The 17,915-nt window shown below is 44.8% G+C and overlaps 1 protein-coding gene and 1 pseudogene across 3 annotated transcripts in view; both read left to right on the top strand.

The window, feature by feature from the left end:
* The window catches only part of TADA2A (transcriptional adaptor 2A), a 58,822-nt gene extending 51,895 nt beyond the window's left edge, over positions 1–6,927 (top strand). For all 3 annotated transcript variants that reach the window (XM_066363224.1, XM_066363222.1, XM_066363223.1), the window contains 2 exons: positions 3,276–3,349; positions 5,862–6,927. In XM_066363224.1, the coding sequence (XP_066219321.1) occupies positions 3,276–3,349; positions 5,862–6,047 (260 nt within the window). In that variant the 3' untranslated portion in view covers positions 6,048–6,927. The remainder of the gene's footprint in view (positions 1–3,275; positions 3,350–5,861) is intronic.
* Positions 406–535, top strand: LOC136396132 (small nucleolar RNA SNORA29; annotated as a pseudogene).
* Positions 6,928–17,915: the final 10,988 nt, after the last annotated feature.

A 17,915-nucleotide genomic window follows, 5' to 3' on the forward strand; every position in this document is an offset into this window, starting at 1 on the left:
CTTCAGAAATATCTTGCCAGTCCATGAAAGAGTTAGCCACCCTGATGTTGTATGAAGATTATAGACCCAGTCATTATAGACTCTATCATCTTCATACAACATTAGGGTGGTTCTTTCATGGACCAACACGAAATTTCTGGCTGACCGGTGGTTGAAAACCACTGGCTTAAGCTATATAATATCTGATAACCCTTGTTTCTTGATGTGGTAGATTAGCCACTTTCCCAAGTCAGAACTTACAGACCACTCCACTGTTCAGAAACAGAATAATCTAAAAGATGACCCACTTGCAATTTTACCATTCTTTTGACGTTTGGAACAATTGACCTGTGATGATCCCATTCAAATCTCTCAGTAATTAAGGATCTACATAGGACTCAGAAAGGCCACATTAGTGATGATATTTTTTTCATTCCTTTGTTTTAAGTAATTTTAAAAAAAATTTTATTCATGGGATAGATTAATGCTGCCATGATCTGAAGAGGGAGGATTTTTCTGTGTCCTCATCCTATATGAAATGGCTAAACAACAACAAAAAAATTTTACTCATTTATTTATTTATTTATTTACAGAGACAAAGAGAGTCAGAGAGAGGGATAGACAGGAACAGAGAGAGATGAGAAATCAATCATTAGTTTTTTGTTGCGACACTTTAGTTGTTCATTGATTGCTTTCTCATATGTACTTTGACCGTGGGGCTACAGCAGAGTGAGTAACCCCTTGCTCAAGCCAGCAAGGGGTTACTCACCTTGGGTCCAAGCTGGTAAGCTTTGCTCAAACCATATGAACCCACACTCAAGCTGGCGACCTTGGGGTCTCAAACCTGGGTTCTCCACATCCCAGTCCAACGCTCTATCCACTATGCCACTGCCTGGTCAGGCTCATTGATTTTTAGAGAGTGAAACAGAGAGAGAAACATCGACCTGTTGTTCCACTTATTCATGCCGTTTATTCTTGTATATACCCTGACCAGGGATCAAACCCACAACTTTGGCATGTTTGGACAATGCTCTAACCAACTGAGCTACCTGGCCAGGACCTTCAAGTAATTATTTCTTAATACTTAAAGGAGAAAAGAGAGTCTTTTCAGGAGTAACCAAGACAGCAAAATATAAGTTTTATATATTTCTTACTTCAGCCTCTCCTCGCCAGTCTAAGCACAGAAATACAAATAACTTCATATTGGCTAATTAGAATTAATGAGCTAACATGACCATGCAATGATGGCATTTGTGTTTTCTGAACCATCTGCACTCATTTTTTCTTGCTTCCTAGGCTGGTGTTAGCCTTCTTCACCCCTGTATTTATGTTGAGGAGACCCCTTGCTCCTCATGGTCTGTGGTGGTCCTAAGGCAAATTAAACTTGGAAACCTGGATTCTTTTTTTTTTTTTTTTTTTTTTTTTAATAAATAAATTTTTATTTTAATGGGGTGACATCAATAAATCAAGGTACATACATTCAAAGAAAACATTTCCAGGTTATCTTGTCATTTAGTTCTGTTGCATACCCATCACCCGAAGAGAGATCGTCCTCCGCCACCCTCCATCCAGTTCTCTCCGTACCTCTCCCCTTCCCCCTCTCCTTCCTTCCCTCCCCCCACCCCCCGTAACCACCACACTCCTGTCCATGCCTCTTAGTCTCGCTTTTATGTCCCACCAATGTATGGAATCCTGCAGTTCCTGTTTTTTTCTGATTCGCTTATTTCACCCCGCACAATGCTACCAAGACTCCACCACTCCTGTAAGTGATCCGATGTCATCATTTCTCCTAGCTGAATAGTATACCATGGTGTATATGTGCCCCATCTTCTTCATCCAGTCCTCTATTTTTTTTAAAGTGATTAAAAGCCTTTAAGCAAACTCTTGGCCAATACAGCAAGAATCCATAAAAGAGTAGTGTCCTTAACATGTTCACCAAGTCCAAGTTGGCCCCATCACCATGCCAAATCCCTGAAAAATGCAACCCAACCATAGTTCAGTCTGTTAGGAGCTGTCACAGGGAGCAGGAGTCCAGGAAAGTTCCCCACAGGAAAAGTCCGCATGGCATTGGAATTGTCACCATTCTATACTTTGCAGCTCATGTCCAAGTCCCAATGACCGCTGCTTCTAGCTGGTAATGATTCAGGTAGACTGGAAGAAACCTGGATTCTTGATTGTAACTTGGCCTCTGCTAACATTGGTGAGGCAGAAAATGATTTTAGTCTCCCTTTTTGAGCGTTTAGGGCAGGGGTCTCAAACTCGCGGCCTGCCCACCAATTTTGTGCTGCCCGCAGACTAATCAAACTTTGTGGATTAGTCTGCGGGCCGCACAAAATTGGTGGGCGGGCCGCATGTGGCCCGCGGGCCCGAGTTTGAGACCCCTGGTTTAGGGTAAGGCTAGCCCGTGGGTTATGGAGAACATCTGTCCCCTTTGTTGATTTTGCAGAAAAGCGTTTTGAAGCAGAGCAGCCTTCTCTGTTAACAGTCCCTCCCCCTTCTCTCCACCACCTAAAAGGCAACACCCATAAAACTCAGTACATGGTCTGTACTTTCTTTTGTGTAACTCAGTCTATCCATCCCCAGCTGATCTCAAACAAATTATTCAAAACAAACCAAAAAGTTGTGCACATCAAGCTTCCCATGCTGGGCAGTATCCTCATGCTTAGGTTTCTTAGGTATGTGAGTTCACCTTAGCCTCTACTTTGCCACATAATAGCTCATTGTTCCTCTGTGTGGATCTTTCTGGTAAACAGGGCTACTTTGGAAGGAACAGATATTCCCTCACGTAATAAATAAGAAAGGCCTTTTGCTGGCCTAACAGTCTGCCTTTGATCTGAAGGCAAATGGTACTTGGTTAATGACCCTGTTTGCCTTGTACTGCTGGCAGAGCCTCGAGGGTTAGGAAATGTCTTGTGCAGAGTTGTGATTTCCATTCATTAGCTGTTAAGGCAGGTAGTGTAGGACTTTTCTTGACCGGATGAGATCTGGGCTTCAGATTTTAGAATCTCCTCTTTGGTTCAGAAGACACAGGTAATAACTACTGTGTTAGGTAGTCATAGCTGATGCTGAAATAGTGTATGTGTTTTTTAAGAGAGCAAAGACACAGATATTACCGTTTTTATTTTCAAATGACTGTTGTTTTGCCTGTGTTTCTAGTTAAGTTGGGCCTGAGGGGACTGGTGGAATTTCTTACAGCTGGATATGACCTTGTACCTAACTGGCCTGGCTGCGGTGAACTTTGTTATATTTTATACCACTTGTATGAAATATATGACCTTTTCTGTCTGTGTCTATAGGTAGACGAAGTGCGCCACCCTTGAACCTTACAGGCCTCCCTGGCACAGAGAAGCTGAACGAGAAAGAAAAAGAGGTAATAGAAAGTAAAAGAGGCCCTGGCCGGTTGCCTCAGCGGTAGAGCGTCGGCCTGGCGTGCAGGAGTCCCGGGTTCGATTCCTGGCCAGGGCACACAGGAGAAGCGCCCATCTGCTTCTCCACCCCTCCCCCTCTCCTTTCTCTCTGTCTCTCTCTTCCCCTCCCGCAGCCGAGACTCCATTGGAGCAAGGTTGGCCTGGGCGCTGAGGATGGCTCTGTGGCCTCTGCCTCAGGCACTAGAGTGGCTCTGGTCGCAACAGAGCGACACCTCAGATGGGCAGAGCATCGCCCCCTGGTGGGCGTGCCGGGTGGATCCCGGTCGGGCGCATGCGGGAGTCTGCCTCCCCGTTTCTGGCTTCGGAAAAATACAAAAAAAGAAAGAAAGAAAAGGAGCTAGAGGAAAGAGCAGGGGTTGAAAAATCACTAAATTGTCATTACAAGATCAAATGCCATTTGCTCTGCTTACCTATGGTTCTGCACATATGGTTCTAGCCTGCCCTAAGAGGCTAAAAGCCACAGAGCTAACCGCCATAGGTTTCAGAGGACTCCTTCCCTTACTACCTCACCACCATTTGCCTTCTGAGAGAAGAACATATGATATATAAATCTAAAGAATAGCAACTGTCATTTATTGAGTATTTACCATATACCAAGCACTTCATGTAAGTGAAATTATTTTTTTTTAATAAACAGTTTTTATTTATTTATTTTTATTTATTTTTTTACAGAGACAGAGAGAGAGTCAGAGGGATAGACAGGGACAGACAGACAGGAATGGAGACAGATGAGAAGCATCAATCAGTTTTTCGTTGCGTGTTGCAACTTCTTAGTTGTTCATTGATTGCTTTCTCATATGTGCCTTGACTGCGGGCCTTCAGCAGACTGAGTAACCCCTTGCTGGAGCCAGCAACCCTGGGTCCAAGCTGGTGAGCTTTTGCTCAAGCCAGGTGAGCCTGCACTCAAGCTGGCGACCTCGGGGTCTCAAACTTGGGTCCTTCCACATCCCAGTCCAATGCTGTATCCACTGTGCCACCACCTGGTCAGGCGAAATTAATTTTTTATAAACCTAAAAACTCATATGAAAATGATTATTTCCTACAAGAACAGTCACTTTGACTTATGCACTTTTTCCAACAATAGAACCATCACTTAAAAGATTTTTGGAGTTGTCTCCATAGCATGTTTATAAGCATATAAAAGGAATTCACTGTCGTATATAGTCACACATTAATTTTGATTTAAAAATGGCGTGACTGGCCCTGGCCAGTTGGCTCAGTGGTAGAGCATTGGCCCGACATGGACAACATCCCAGGTTTGATTCCTGGTCAGCACACAGAAGAAGTGACCATCTATTTCTCCACCCCTTTTTCTTTTCCTTCTCTCTCTATCTCTCTCTTCTCCTCCCACAGCCATGGCTCAGTTGGAGCAAGTTGGCCCCAGGTGCTGAGGATGGCTCCATGGCTTTCGCCTCAGGCACTAAAATAGCTCAGTTGCCAAGCAACGGAGCAGTGGCCCCCAGAAGAGCAGATCATCACCTAGCAGGGGGCTTGCCGGGTAGATGCCAGTTGGGGCGCCTATGGGAATCTGTCTCTCTGCCTCCTGTTTCTCACTTAAGAAGAAAAAAAAATGGCCTGACTCATTTTGCTCTTCTATTATTATCATCTTTTGTTCCTCATATGCTCCTTTTACAGTTCCCAAGATCAGTGTCCCCGTCTGCCACTTTGAACTATTAACTCCAGTCAGACAGTAAGGAAGAGTCAAAGAGAAGGGTCTATTTTATCCACTAGAAAAATTAAAGAACGGTATGTTATATCCAGGTGTTGCTAAAAAATAGCCCAGGCCCCCCTGATTCAGTACTGAATGGCCTGGAGCTTTAAGCAGTTTCTCTCCGTACCCACAGAAAGTCAGCTTAGACTGCTCATTGCTAGATAATGGCAAGTACACTGGAATGAGCCAACTTTCTAGATTTTTAGCAGCTTAAGTGGCCTCTCTAAGCAAGGTCTCTATATCCTCTCCCTCCAAAGTAGGAAATATAATCACAAAAGCAGGGACTCCTGCTTTCCAGCAATATTAAAAATTATGTGATTCACACTGGGAATCCAAGTATCTGCAGCCCCACCCCCACTGTGCAGTGTGGCTCTTCCCTGACTGGCTTGTGTTGGAATGTGCTGGACCTTTACTCAGGCTGCTCCTCAGGACACATGCGTGTGTTCCCTGGCAGGCCCAGGTGGGCCAGCTGAGTCAGGCTAAAGGCTCTCCCAGCATTATATCCTGGCTTTCTCTTCCTGAGAGCCTGTCTTTAGTGAGTACTGTAGTCCCTCCAAAGAAGAGACTAAGTGGAATGTAGTCCAGCCACCCAACAACTCCTATTAATAGTTGGAGGTTGATGTCACTCCTTGAATTTTTTTTTTTTTTTTTTTACTCCTTGAATTTTATTTTGGCTATCTCTGCTGGATTAAGTTGGGAGAATGAGAGATGTTAATGTTGATTAAATTTGCTATGTCTTACAGCTCTGTCAGATGGTGAGGTTGGTCCCAGGAGCCTATTTAGAGTACAAATCTGCTCTGTTGAATGAATGTAACAAGCAAGGAGGCCTGAGACTGGCACAGGCAAGAACACTCATCAAGATAGATGTGAACAAAACCCGGAAAATCTATGATTTCCTCATTCGAGAAGGATACATCACTAAAGCCTGAGGCTCTATGGACTTGGGATCTGAAATCACAGATTTGGAATGTGATGGACCAAAGGACAGTGTGGATGTTCTTGAGCTGAATTCTCATTGTACAAAGAGGGGAACGACAAAGGAAACCTTAAGCTGCTATAATGTCTACTTAATTCTCTACCCTGTGCTTTCAAACACTCTTGTTGTTGGTATTGTGCCGCAGAGTTAGGTGCTAGATAAGCTATTATTAAGTGTGAGTGGGCATTCGTTCCTAACACCTCTTGTAACTAAAGCAGGAACCATAGTACCTCACATCTCAGTGTTGGTAGAAATAGAACTCACCCAGTCTTCAGTCCCAGGGGTCCAGCGTAGACTCTAGTATTTGAGTGGTTGGTTTTCTGAGCATTAGTTTTGTCTTTAAACAATATAGACAAATTTAAAGTTAAGTAAAAGGTTGTAGGATGTGAGAAAGCTTTTCTTCTGAAGATTTTTTGAAGTTGACAACTTATGTTTATGAGCAAAGGGGAGGAAAATCTCCCTGTGATGGACTTGTCCTGAACTGCATCTTTAACTTTAATGTCTGGCTTTGTACTTTGCAGTCTGTCTAATCTGCAGTAGACTTGAGGAGGTGGCATCGGATATAAAACATCTTTATTATTTTTAGAATTAATGGATTAAAATGTTTTCTGCTTAATTTGAGGGTGTGTCAAATATTCCGATAACTAAAGCACACTTAGGGTATTGGATGCCCAGCTCATCATGCTGCACTGTCTTTCCTAACGTGTGTGTCCCGGACTCACCCTGGTCTTACCCTGGGTTTCCTGGGATTCCAGGCCTGAGGATGAAGATGATACAATTAACCTCCATTTTGCTTTGATTGAGACCTGAACCTTAATTTCTTAATGGGAAAAGGCCAGCCTGAAATAAAAGCTGCTTTTACAACAAAAGTCAAGTAGTTTTTTGGGTTTTTTTTGTTTTGTTTTTTTTATAGGGACAGAGCGAGAGTCAGATAGAGGGATACATAGGGACAGACAGACAGGAACGGAAAGAGATGAGAAGCATTAATCATCAGTTTTTCGTTGTGACACCATAGTTGTTCATTGATTGCTTTCTCATATGTGCCATGACTGCGGGCCTTCAGCAGACTGAGTAACACCCCGCTCGAGCCAGTGACCTTGGGTCCATGCTAGTGAGCTTTTTGCTCAAACCAGATGAGCCTGCGTTCAAGTTGACAACCCTGGGGTCCCGAACCTGGGTCCTTCCGCATCCCAGTCTGACGTTCTATCCACTGTGCCACTGCCTGGTCAGGCAAAAGTCAAGTAGTTTTATAAATGGGACTCCGTTGATAGGAGGGTGAGGAGCTACCACATCTGAAACATGGTCCTCAAAACTTTTTGCAGAATAGTCAAACTCAGTCATGGTTATCCCATTTCTATTAAAAAGAAACTTATATGTAGAAATAAGTTCAGAATCTGCACAAATTACCTCTAGTACCTGATTTTTTCATTCTTTCAACATTCAAAGTATCTAATTAAAAATATGCTTGTTGGAAGTATCTGCTCAAACATTTTGACTTATATAAATATGCATGCAGCTCCCTAATAGACTCCTTTTAGGGGGTTACAAGTGAAAAGAAAACACTAAGGATATGAAGGAATTAGAATAATTAAAGACTTCAGTCTTTAAAAAGGGTGGTTTGGGGCCTGACCTGTGGTGGTGCAGTGGATAAAGCGTCAACCTGGAAATGCTGAGGTCGCCGGTTCAAAACCCTGGGTTTGCCTGGTCAAGGCACATATGGGAGTTGATGCTTCCAGCTCCTCCCCCCTGTCTCTCTCTCCTCTCTCTCTCTCTGTCTCTCTCCTCTCTAAAATGAATAAATAAAATAAAAATTTAAAAAAAAAGGGTGGTTTGTGGAAATGATCTCTTTTTTTTGCATACTCACCTCTCTTAGAAAATCATTTTCTACCGCCACTATCACCCTCCATTGGTTATAAAGGGATTGCCTCTGCCTGACCTGTGGTGGTACTGAAGATAAAGCGTTGACCTGAAACACTGAGGTCATTGGTTTGAAACCCTGGGCTTGCCTGGTCAAGGCACATAAGGGAGTTGATGCTTCCTGCTCCTCCCCCCTTCTTTGTCTCCCCTCTCTAGAATGATTCAATAAAAATGGGGGGTGGATTGCCTCTTACCACTGAAAGGCAAGTCTGGTTCTAAAAATTTGGGATGCATTAGATATCTATGTCAGGTGATGTTTGTTATAGTCTGAAGAGTCCTTAATCTTAATTAAGGAAGACTTCCTGGGAGAGGTGATTTTTTGAGGTAATGATAAGATCTAGAAGAGAGAGAATTCAGCAGATGGAAGTGAGAGGCTGTCCCAGACGTAAGTGGGTAGACAATGCTGTGGAGGCAGCAGTGGGAGTAAGGAAAATGGTGCCAAGAGATTTAGTTGTCTAGGACATGGGACAGCTATGGTGGTTAGGATGGGAGGATGGTAGGACAGTCTGACAGAAACCTTAGAACCAGTGGAATTCTGAAAAACTGACTTGGGGAATCGGTAGATTTGATTAGGGAAAATGGTGTGGTTGAAAATAGCATTAGAAAAATAAGGCTGTGATTTCAAAAACTGGATTTTAGAAAGGATGATGATTTATTTATTTTTTAAATTTTTATTTATTGATTTTAGTGAGATAGGGGAGAAAGAGAGAGACAGGAACATAGAGCTGTAGGCAGGAACATTGAGCTGTTCCTGTATGTGCACTGACCGGGAATCGAACCAGCAACCTTTGCACTTTGAGAGGATGCTCTAGCCAACTGAGCTATCCAGCCAGGGCGATGATGATGATTTAGGTAAACTTAAGTTTTGCAAAAGTTAAGACCCAGAATCCCTAGGGGGTTTCTCAAAGATTAAGCCATATTTTGGGTGGAGTACTCTTGGAAGGAGTCACTAAATCACTTTTTTGCATTTATAACTGAAAAGCACTTGATACATTTGATGTGTCCAGCTTAAGTACATTATTTTCCTCTGTGTTCTTGTCACCCAAGAAAAGCACTTCTTTTACTCAAAGTCAAGAGCTAGCAAGAGCATTTCAGGGACTGTTCCAGCTACATTGATAGAGGCCTCAGTCCAGGTCACCTCAGAAGAGGAAGTTTCCTCTGAAACTTAACCACACACGTCAAGACTTTTTCAGTGTTAGAAATTTTTATTGCAATTTAACATTACAGGTTTCTGCTGATGTTTTGAGCATTTCCTTTTCTTCCAGTACTGGGAAATGGAGACTAGGTTTCTTTCCCTGTAATGACCCTTCCCTGTGCTTCAAGGCCTCAACCGTCTCTCTTGAAACCAACTGTTTGTGGCTTATCCATTCTTGAATCTCATTTTCATCCTTTTACTGGTTACAATGCCCACTCATTTAAAGTCTGAACTCGGTCGTTAATTAGCCAATCCTTGCTGAGAGATAAGAACAAGTTGCCCCCATAGTCAGTAATGAAATCACTAGGTTGGTTAGCTGACAAAGAAGAACAATGACGAAAAACAACAAAATTCCCCTTGGTAGGAAATATTTACATAGGTAGGTAACGAAAGAGCCAAGATGACCAGTGTGAAGAATCAGAGGCCCAAGTTACAAGAGAAGCTTGGGAAAAAACTCATTCATATTTACTCCAAAACACGTCCACTGGCCTCCAGGCCGGAGACTAAGTCGATTGAGTTCTAAACAAATTTCTGGAACATGGTTCATCTATTTTTCAGGATCTTTGTCAATTTTAGATACAAATAAGGATCTTCTAAAAATACACTGTGTTGTTAACACAAAACGCTTTTCCACAACTTATATGCACCTGGCTTTTTATTTGTTTAAGTTTCTAAAGTTTTATTCAAGAGGTACTACTACTGATCTGGGAGCTTTGCTTTCCTTCCCAATGTGCTTATACCAGATGTGGTTAACCTCTCCCTGGGCAGCCAAAGGGACTGTCCTGGTACAGTGAAATGCTTCCATTGTCTATGGCCTTGTGTAGAAGAGGTGGCCCAGCTAAGGCAGGGTTTCTCTTCAACCAGACACAATAACCAGCCCTTCTGAGTAAAATGTAAGTGAAATTGAGCAGGATCTCAAGTGCAAGCAAGGCCAGAGTAGCCTGGGTAGTGGAGAGAAATGATCATGCTGACTGTGGCGTTTAACTTGGGAGTGAGAACAGTAATGAAGAGCATTTGACTAAACATTTTGGAACCTAAGCCTATCCATAAAATACGCATCAGGCTGAGTATTAGTGTGCTGCTTTTGAGGGACAGGGGTAGGGGGACAGACGAATAATTTCTCAGAAGTCTAGAAAGCCTGTTTCTGAACCTAAGAGGACAGAGTTCTCCTGTTGAGTGTTTCCCTGATGTCTTGGCTTCTACCAATTGAGATGTGCTGGGATGAAAGCATTAACTACCCTTTGATTTGACTGACCAGGCTTACCATCAAGAGACCTGAGTATTTAAGGAAAGGATGAATGTCTTGCATCTGGCATTAAAATGCCTTCATCACTATGAGTTACTTGCTTGGTATTCATTGTGTACTGGGCCCATTTCTCTGTTAAGAGTAGGAATAAGGAAGTTGAGATAGAATGCAGAAAGTAACTCTTAACTGGTTTAAAACTCTAAACTGAAGAATATGAAAAATTTGAATATCACCATACATCTTTGTTTTGAAAGCCCTCTAGTTAGCCTTTGCCAGCACAGACTTGTTTTATGTCTTTCAGGACTGGATAACTAAGTCTTATGCATTTATTTTCTATTTTGGAGCCTAGGGGATGGCATCAAACTAGCTTGATTGAATTAATCTTTTTTTTTTTAATTTTTTTAATTTATTCATTTTAGAGAGGAGAGGGAGAGACAGAGAGAGAGAGAGAGAGAGGAGAGACAGAGAGAGAGAAGGGGGGAGGAGCTGGAAGCATCAACTCCCATATGTGCCTTGACCAGGCAAGCCCAGGGTTTCGAACCAGCGACCTCAGCATTTCCAGGTCGACGCTTTATCCACTGCGCCACCACCTGGTCAGGCCCGAACCATTCTTAAAGCAAAAGGAGTAAATATCCATGTCAGCCCAAGAGCCTGAACACTTCCCCTCTAGTTATATTATTATTTTTTTAATTTTTTTTTAATTTTTTTGTATTTTTCTGAAGTTGGAAATGGGGAGGCAGTCAGACTCCCGCATGTGCCCGACTGGGATCCACCCAGCATGCCCACCAGGGGGCGATGCTCTGCCTATCTGGGGTGTTGCTCTGCCGCAACCAGAGCCATTCTAGCGCCTGAGACAGAGGCCATAGAGCCATCCTCAGCACCCGGGCCATCGTTGCTCCAATGGAGCCTTGGCTGTGGGAGGGGAAGAGACAGAGGAAGGAGAGGGGGAGGGGTGGAGAAGCAGATGGGCACTTCTCCTGTGTGCCCTGGCCGGGAATCAAACCCAGGACTCCTGCACACCAGGCCGACGTTCTACCACTGAGCCAACTGGCCAGGGCCCTCCCCTCTAGTTATGAATTGCTACTCTTCATGTCAGATCTCTCTCACTATGCGAACCAAAGAGTGGAATATGGATAGGAGTAGGAAGTAGAGCAGGGGTCCCCAAACTACGACCCGCGGGCCGCATGCGGCCCCCTAAGGCTATTTATCCAGCCCCCGCCGCACTTCCGGAAGGGGCACCTCTTTCATTGGTGGTCAGTGAGAGGAGCATAGTTCCCATTGAAATACTGGTCAGTTTGTCGATTTAAATTTACTTGTTCTTTATTTTAAATATTGTATTTGTTCCCGTTTTGTTTTTTTACTTTAAAATAAGATATGTGCAGTGTGCATAGGGATTTGTTCATAGTTTTTTTTATAGTCCGGCCCTCCAACGGTCTGAGGGACAGTGAACTGGCCCCTTGTGTAAAAAGTTTGGGGACCCGCCTGACCTGTGGTGGCGCAGTGGATAAAGCGTCAACCTGGAAATGCTGAGGTCGCCGGTTTGAAACCCTGGGCTTGCCTGGTCAAGGCACATATGAGAGTTGATGCTTCCAGCTCCTCCCCCTTCTCTCTCTCTGTCTCTCCTCTCTAAAATGAATAAATAAAAAATTAAAAAAAAAAAAAAAAGTTTGGGGACCCCTGAAGTATAGGTTCTCAGATTGTTTAGAAGGCAACACCTAACCTACCCTATTGCTCGTCGGCTCTCTGCTTATTTTCTGTTTGAATAAACTGTCATATCACCCTTACTCAATAATAAATGGACAGCTTACTGCCAACTCATGACCCTTCTAAAGCATCTCTCTTCTTGGAGAGCTGTCAAGTATACTCCTTTTTCTTGTTTGCAATGACCTAACCCAGGGGTCAGGAACCTTTTTGGCTGAGAGAGCCATGAATGCCACATATTTTAAAATGTAATTCCATGAGAAGAAAAGGGAACCCTCCTGCACTGCTGGTGGGAATGCAGACTGGTGCAGCCACTGTGGAAAATAGTATGGAGATTCCTCAAAAAACTGAAAATTGGGCCCTGGCCGGTTGGCTCAGCGGTAGAGCGTCGGCCTGGTGTGCGGGGGACCCGGGTTCGATTCCCGGCCAGGGCACATAGGAGAAGCGCCCATTTGCTTCCCCCCCCCTCCTTCCTCTGTCTCTCTCTTCCCCTCCAGCAGCGAGGCTCCATTGGAGCAAAGATGGCCCCGGGCGCTGGGGATGGCTCCTTGGCCTCTGCCCCAGGCGCTAGAGTGGCTCTGGTCGCAGCAGAGCGAGGCCCCGGAGGGGCAGAGCATCGCCCCCTGGTGGGCAGAGCCTCGCCCCTGGTGGGCGTGCCGGGTGGATCCCGGTTGGGCGCATGCGGGAGTCTGTCTGACTGTCTCTCCCCGTTTCCCCCCTGTTTCCAGCTTCAGAAAAAAAAATAAAAAATAAAATAAAAAAAAACAAAACTGAAAATCAAACTGCCTTTTGACCCAGCTATCCCACTTTTAGGAATATATCCCAAGGACACCATAGAACGGCTCCAAAAGGAGAAATGCACCCCCATGTTTGTGGCAGCATTGTTCACAATAGCAAAGATCTGGAAACAGCTCAAGTGTCTGTCAAAGGACGAGTGGATTAAAAAGCTTTGGTATGGCCCTGGCGGGTTGGCTCAGTGGTAGAGCGTCGGCCTAGCGTGCGGAGGACCCGGGTTCGATTCCTGGCCAGGGCACACAGGAGAAGCGCCCATTTGCTTCTCCACCCCTCCGCCGCGCTTTCCTCTCTGTCTCTCTTCCCCTCCCACAGCCAAGGCTCCATTGGAGCAAAGATGGCCCGGGCGCTGGGGATGGCTCTGTGGCCTCTGCCTCAGGCGCTAGAGTGGCTCTGGTCGCAACATGGCGACACCCAGGATGGGCAGAGCATCGCCCCCTGGTGGGCAGAGCGTCGCCCCTGGTGGGCGTGCCGGGTGGATCCCGGTCGGGCGCATGCGGGAGTCTGTCTGACTGTCTCTCCCTGTTTCCAGCTTCAGAAAAATGAAAAAAAAAAAAAGCTTTGGTACATATATACTATGGAATACTACTCAGCCATAAGAAATGATGACATTGGATCATTTACAATAACATGGATGGTCCTTGAAACATTATACGGAGTTAAATAAGTAAATCAGAAAAAAACTAAGAACTATATGAATCCATACATAGAAGGGACATAAAAATGAGACTCAGAGACATGAACAAGAATGTGATGGCAACAGGGGTGAGAGTGGGGGAGGGGGGATGGGGCGAAGAAGGAGAGAGGGGTTGGGGGAGGGGAGGGGCATAAGAAAACCAGATAGTAGGTGACAGAAGACAATTTAACTTTGGGGGAGGGGTACACAGCACAATCAAATGTCAAAATAATCTAGAGATGTTTTCTTTCAACATATGTACCCTGATTTATCAATGTCACTGCATTAAATTTAATAAATAAATTAAAAAAATACAGTAATAAAAAAAAAGAACAGGAAGCAAAAAAAAATGTAATTCCATAAGAGCCATACAATGACCCATGTACATTACACATTATCCAATAAAAATTTGATGTCCCAGAGGACAGCTGTGATTGGCTCCAGCCACCCACAATCATGAACATGAGTGGTAGGAAATGAATGGATTGTAATACATGAGAATGTTTTATATTTTTAAGTTATTATTTTATTAAAGATTTGTGAGCCAGATGCAGCCATCAAAAGAGCCACATCTGGCTCGCGAGCCATAGGTTCCCGACCCCTGACCTAACCTCTTCTCCCATTAAACAATAGTAAGTGATTTGGATTCCCGTCTTATTATGTCCTTCATTTATAGGATTCCTTTAAACCATAAAAAAAATAGTAAGAAATTTTCTCACTCTCTTATCTCCTCTCTAAAATGAATGAATAAATAAATAAATAAAAGCCTAAAAGCCTAAAAGCCTGATCTGTGGTGGCGCAGTGGATAAAGCGTCAACCTGAAACGCTGAGGTCACAGGCTCAAAACCCTGCACTTGCCTGGTCAAGGCACATTTGGGAGTTGATGCTTCCTGCTCCCCCCCCTTTCTCTCTCTCTCTCTCTCTCTCTCTCTCTCACTATCTCTTCTCTAAAATGAATAAGTAAATATATATATATGTATTATATATTTATTATCTATTAATATATATTTCTTTTTTTTTAATTTTTTTTAATTATTATTATTCATTTTAGAGAGGAGAGGGAGAGACAGAGGGAGAGAGAGAGAGGAGAGACAGAGAGAGAGAAGGGGGGAGGAGCTGGAAGCATCAACTCCCATATGTGCCTTGACAAGGCAAGCCCAGGGTTTCGAACCGGCGACCTCAGCATTTCCAGGTCGACGCTTTATCCACTGCGCCACCACAGGTCAGGCCAATATATATTTCTTAATATATATATATATATTATATATATATTAAGAAATAAAAAGTTAACAGAACCTGTACTATGGAGCTTGATTTTCAGGTTCCCAATCAGCATCCCATGCAAGAAAACAGATTTTTAATTTGGGCTAAGTGTCTAATGTATTTATTTCAGTTCCCAATTTTCAGAATAATTTAGGTTTTCAAGAAAATATTTATTTAAAAGGAGTTAAAAATTCAGAAATGCCATGAAGACACTAGCTCTCCAAATGACAGGGACCTCAGAGATTGGAGGCAGGGGGGACCTGATTTGAACTTTGGTAGAGGAAGAAAGAGCAGCAGTGTTCAAACTCTGATTCATGGGAATTTACTGTCCACATTGGAGAGATGGAATAGCTTCTCCATAAAGTATCCTGTTATGAGCCTCTTTCTTTTTTTCTTTTTTTGTGTGACAGAAAGAGAAACAGAGAGAGGGACAGATAGACCAGAAGGGAGAGAGATGAGAAGCATCAATTCTTCGTTGTGGCACCTTAATTTCTCATTGCTTCCTCATGTGCCTTGACTGGGAGGCTACAGCAGAGGGAGAGTGATCCCTTGCTCAAGCTAGCGACCTTGGGTTCAAGCTGGTGAGCCTTGCTCAAACCAGATGAGCCTGTGCTCAAGCTGGCGACCTCGGGATTTCAAACCTGGATCCTCTGCGTCCCAGTTCGACACTCTATCCACTGTTCCACCACCTGGTCAGTCAGGAGCCTCTTTTTTTTTTTTTTCCTTTCATTTTTCTGAAGGTTGAAACGGGGAGGCAGTCAGACTCCCGCATGAGCCCGACCGGGATCCACCCGGCATGCCCACCAGGGGGCAATGCTCTGCCCATCTGGGGTGTTGCTCTGCCGCAACCAGAGCCATTCTAGCGCCTGAGACAGAGGCCATAGAGCCATCCTCAGCGCCCGGGCCAACTTTGCTCCAATGGAGCCTTGGCTGCGGGAGGGGAAGAGAGAGAGAGAAAGGAGAGGGGGAGGGGTGGAGAAGCAGATGGGTGCTTCTCCTGTGTGTCCTGGCCAGGAATCAAACCTGGGACTCCTGCACGCCAGGCCGATGCTCTACCACTGAGCCAACCGGACAGGGCCAGGAGCCTCTTTTTAACCAAGGTCAAGCTGCAGCAGAAAATGCCACTCTACGGGGGGGCAGGAGCCAGAGTTTTTATTTTTTGCCTGAAGGAGAGCTCTTTGATATATGTTTACCAAAGGGTATTTATCTAATCGTTAACCACAGGCCAGTGACAGCAATGTCAACCTTATCTGGCAGCCTGCCTCCCAACTCGAACATGCACAAGAAAATCTTTGTCTTGTTTCAGGGGTGCATGGTTTCAGATTCAAGACTAAGTTAGCATAGTTTTGACTTCATGATGCAAAAGAAAATGCTTTTGAGAGCAAAATCTCCCAGGAGAGCCTTCCACCCCCAGCAACTGCAGAAAAGAAGGCATCTGCTGGAGGGAAGGGTGGCTATAGACGCCATTGCTTCTTCCAGATCCCAGCTGTGACCTGGCTCACAGTTTTACAGTTAAAAATAACCAGGGCTAAAAAATAAAATAAAATAAAATAATCAGGGCTTAGAGTTGGGGGGGGGGGGGAAGTAAACTGTTGCGTCTCCATGGAAACTAGAAGAAAAAAGGCAAGCCATGGCTTTCCAGCAGATGTAGCAAGGTGGGGTTGATTTAGAAGGTTAGAAGCTTAGAGGTCCTCTGGTGTAAGAGGATACCCTAATTCACATGCAGGATGTAGCCAGACATTGTTCCGGGCTCTGGAGACACTCTGCAGCCAAGGTGCGTTTGCAGCAACAATATGTACATCTGGGCGTAATCTTTTGAGACTTCCAACTTGCTATAACACAGATTTGGTATTATTTGGCAAAGCGAAGAGCAGAAAAGCAATAGGATAGGTTAGGTGTTGCTTCTAAACAATCTGAGAACCTCTACTTCCTTCCTACCCCTATCCACATTCCACTCTTTGATTTGCATAGAGAGACCTGACATGAGGAGTAGCAATTTGTAACCAGATACCTAGGATGTCATTAAAAGTATATATGTCTCTTATCATTTCTGGTATTGTTATTAACAGAGGTGACTAACTCTTGGGGGAAAATATTTCATTTCCCCTTTCTTTATTATTATTATTATTTTTGTATTTTTCTGAAGCTGGAAACGGGGAGAGATAGTCAGACTCCTGCATGCGCCTGACCAGGATCCACCCCGCACGCCCACCAGGTACGATGCTCTGCCCACCAGGGGGCGATGCTCTGCCTCTCCAGGGCGTCGCTCTGCCGTGACCAGAGCCACTCCAGCGCCTGGGGCAGAGGCCAAGGAGCCATCCCCAGCGCCTGGGCCATCTTTGCTCCAATGGAGCCTCGGCTGCGGGAGGGGAAGAGAGAGACAGAGAGGAAGGAGAGGGGGAGGGGTAGAGAAGCAGATGGGCGCATCTCCTGTGTGCCCTGGCTGGAAATCGAACCCAGGACTTCTGCATGCCAGGCCGACGCTCTACCACTGAGCCAACCGGCCAGGGCTCATTTCCCCTTTCTTTTTATTTTTTTTATTTATTTATTATTTTTTTTTCATTTTTCTGAAGCTGGAAACAGGGAGAGACAGTCAGACAGACTCCCGCATGCGCCCGACCGGGATCCACCCGGCACGCCCACCATGGGGCGATGCTCTGCCCACCAGGGGGCGATGCTCTGCCCATCCTGGGTGTCGCCATGTTGCGACCAGAGCCACTCTAGCGCCTGAGGCAGAGGCCACAGAGCCATCCCCAGCGCCCGGGCCATCTTTGCTCCAATGGAGCCTTGGCTGCGGGAGGGGAAGAGAGAGACAGAGAGGAAAGCACGGCGGAGGGGTGGAGAAGCAAATGGGCGCTTCTCCTATGTGCCCTGGCCAGGAATCGAACCCGGGTCCTCCGCACGCTAGGCCGACGCTCTACCGCTGAGCCAACCGGCCAGGGCTTCCCCTTTCTTTAAAAACAAATTTTTAAAGAATATAATGAATATATTCTAGTTGTAAATTCTTTTAAACCCCTCTCTCTTCCTTTAT

The sequence above is a fragment of the Saccopteryx leptura genome, chromosome 2 (assembly GCF_036850995.1).
Source record: "Saccopteryx leptura isolate mSacLep1 chromosome 2, mSacLep1_pri_phased_curated, whole genome shotgun sequence".
NCBI lineage: Eukaryota > Metazoa > Chordata > Mammalia > Chiroptera > Emballonuridae > Saccopteryx > Saccopteryx leptura.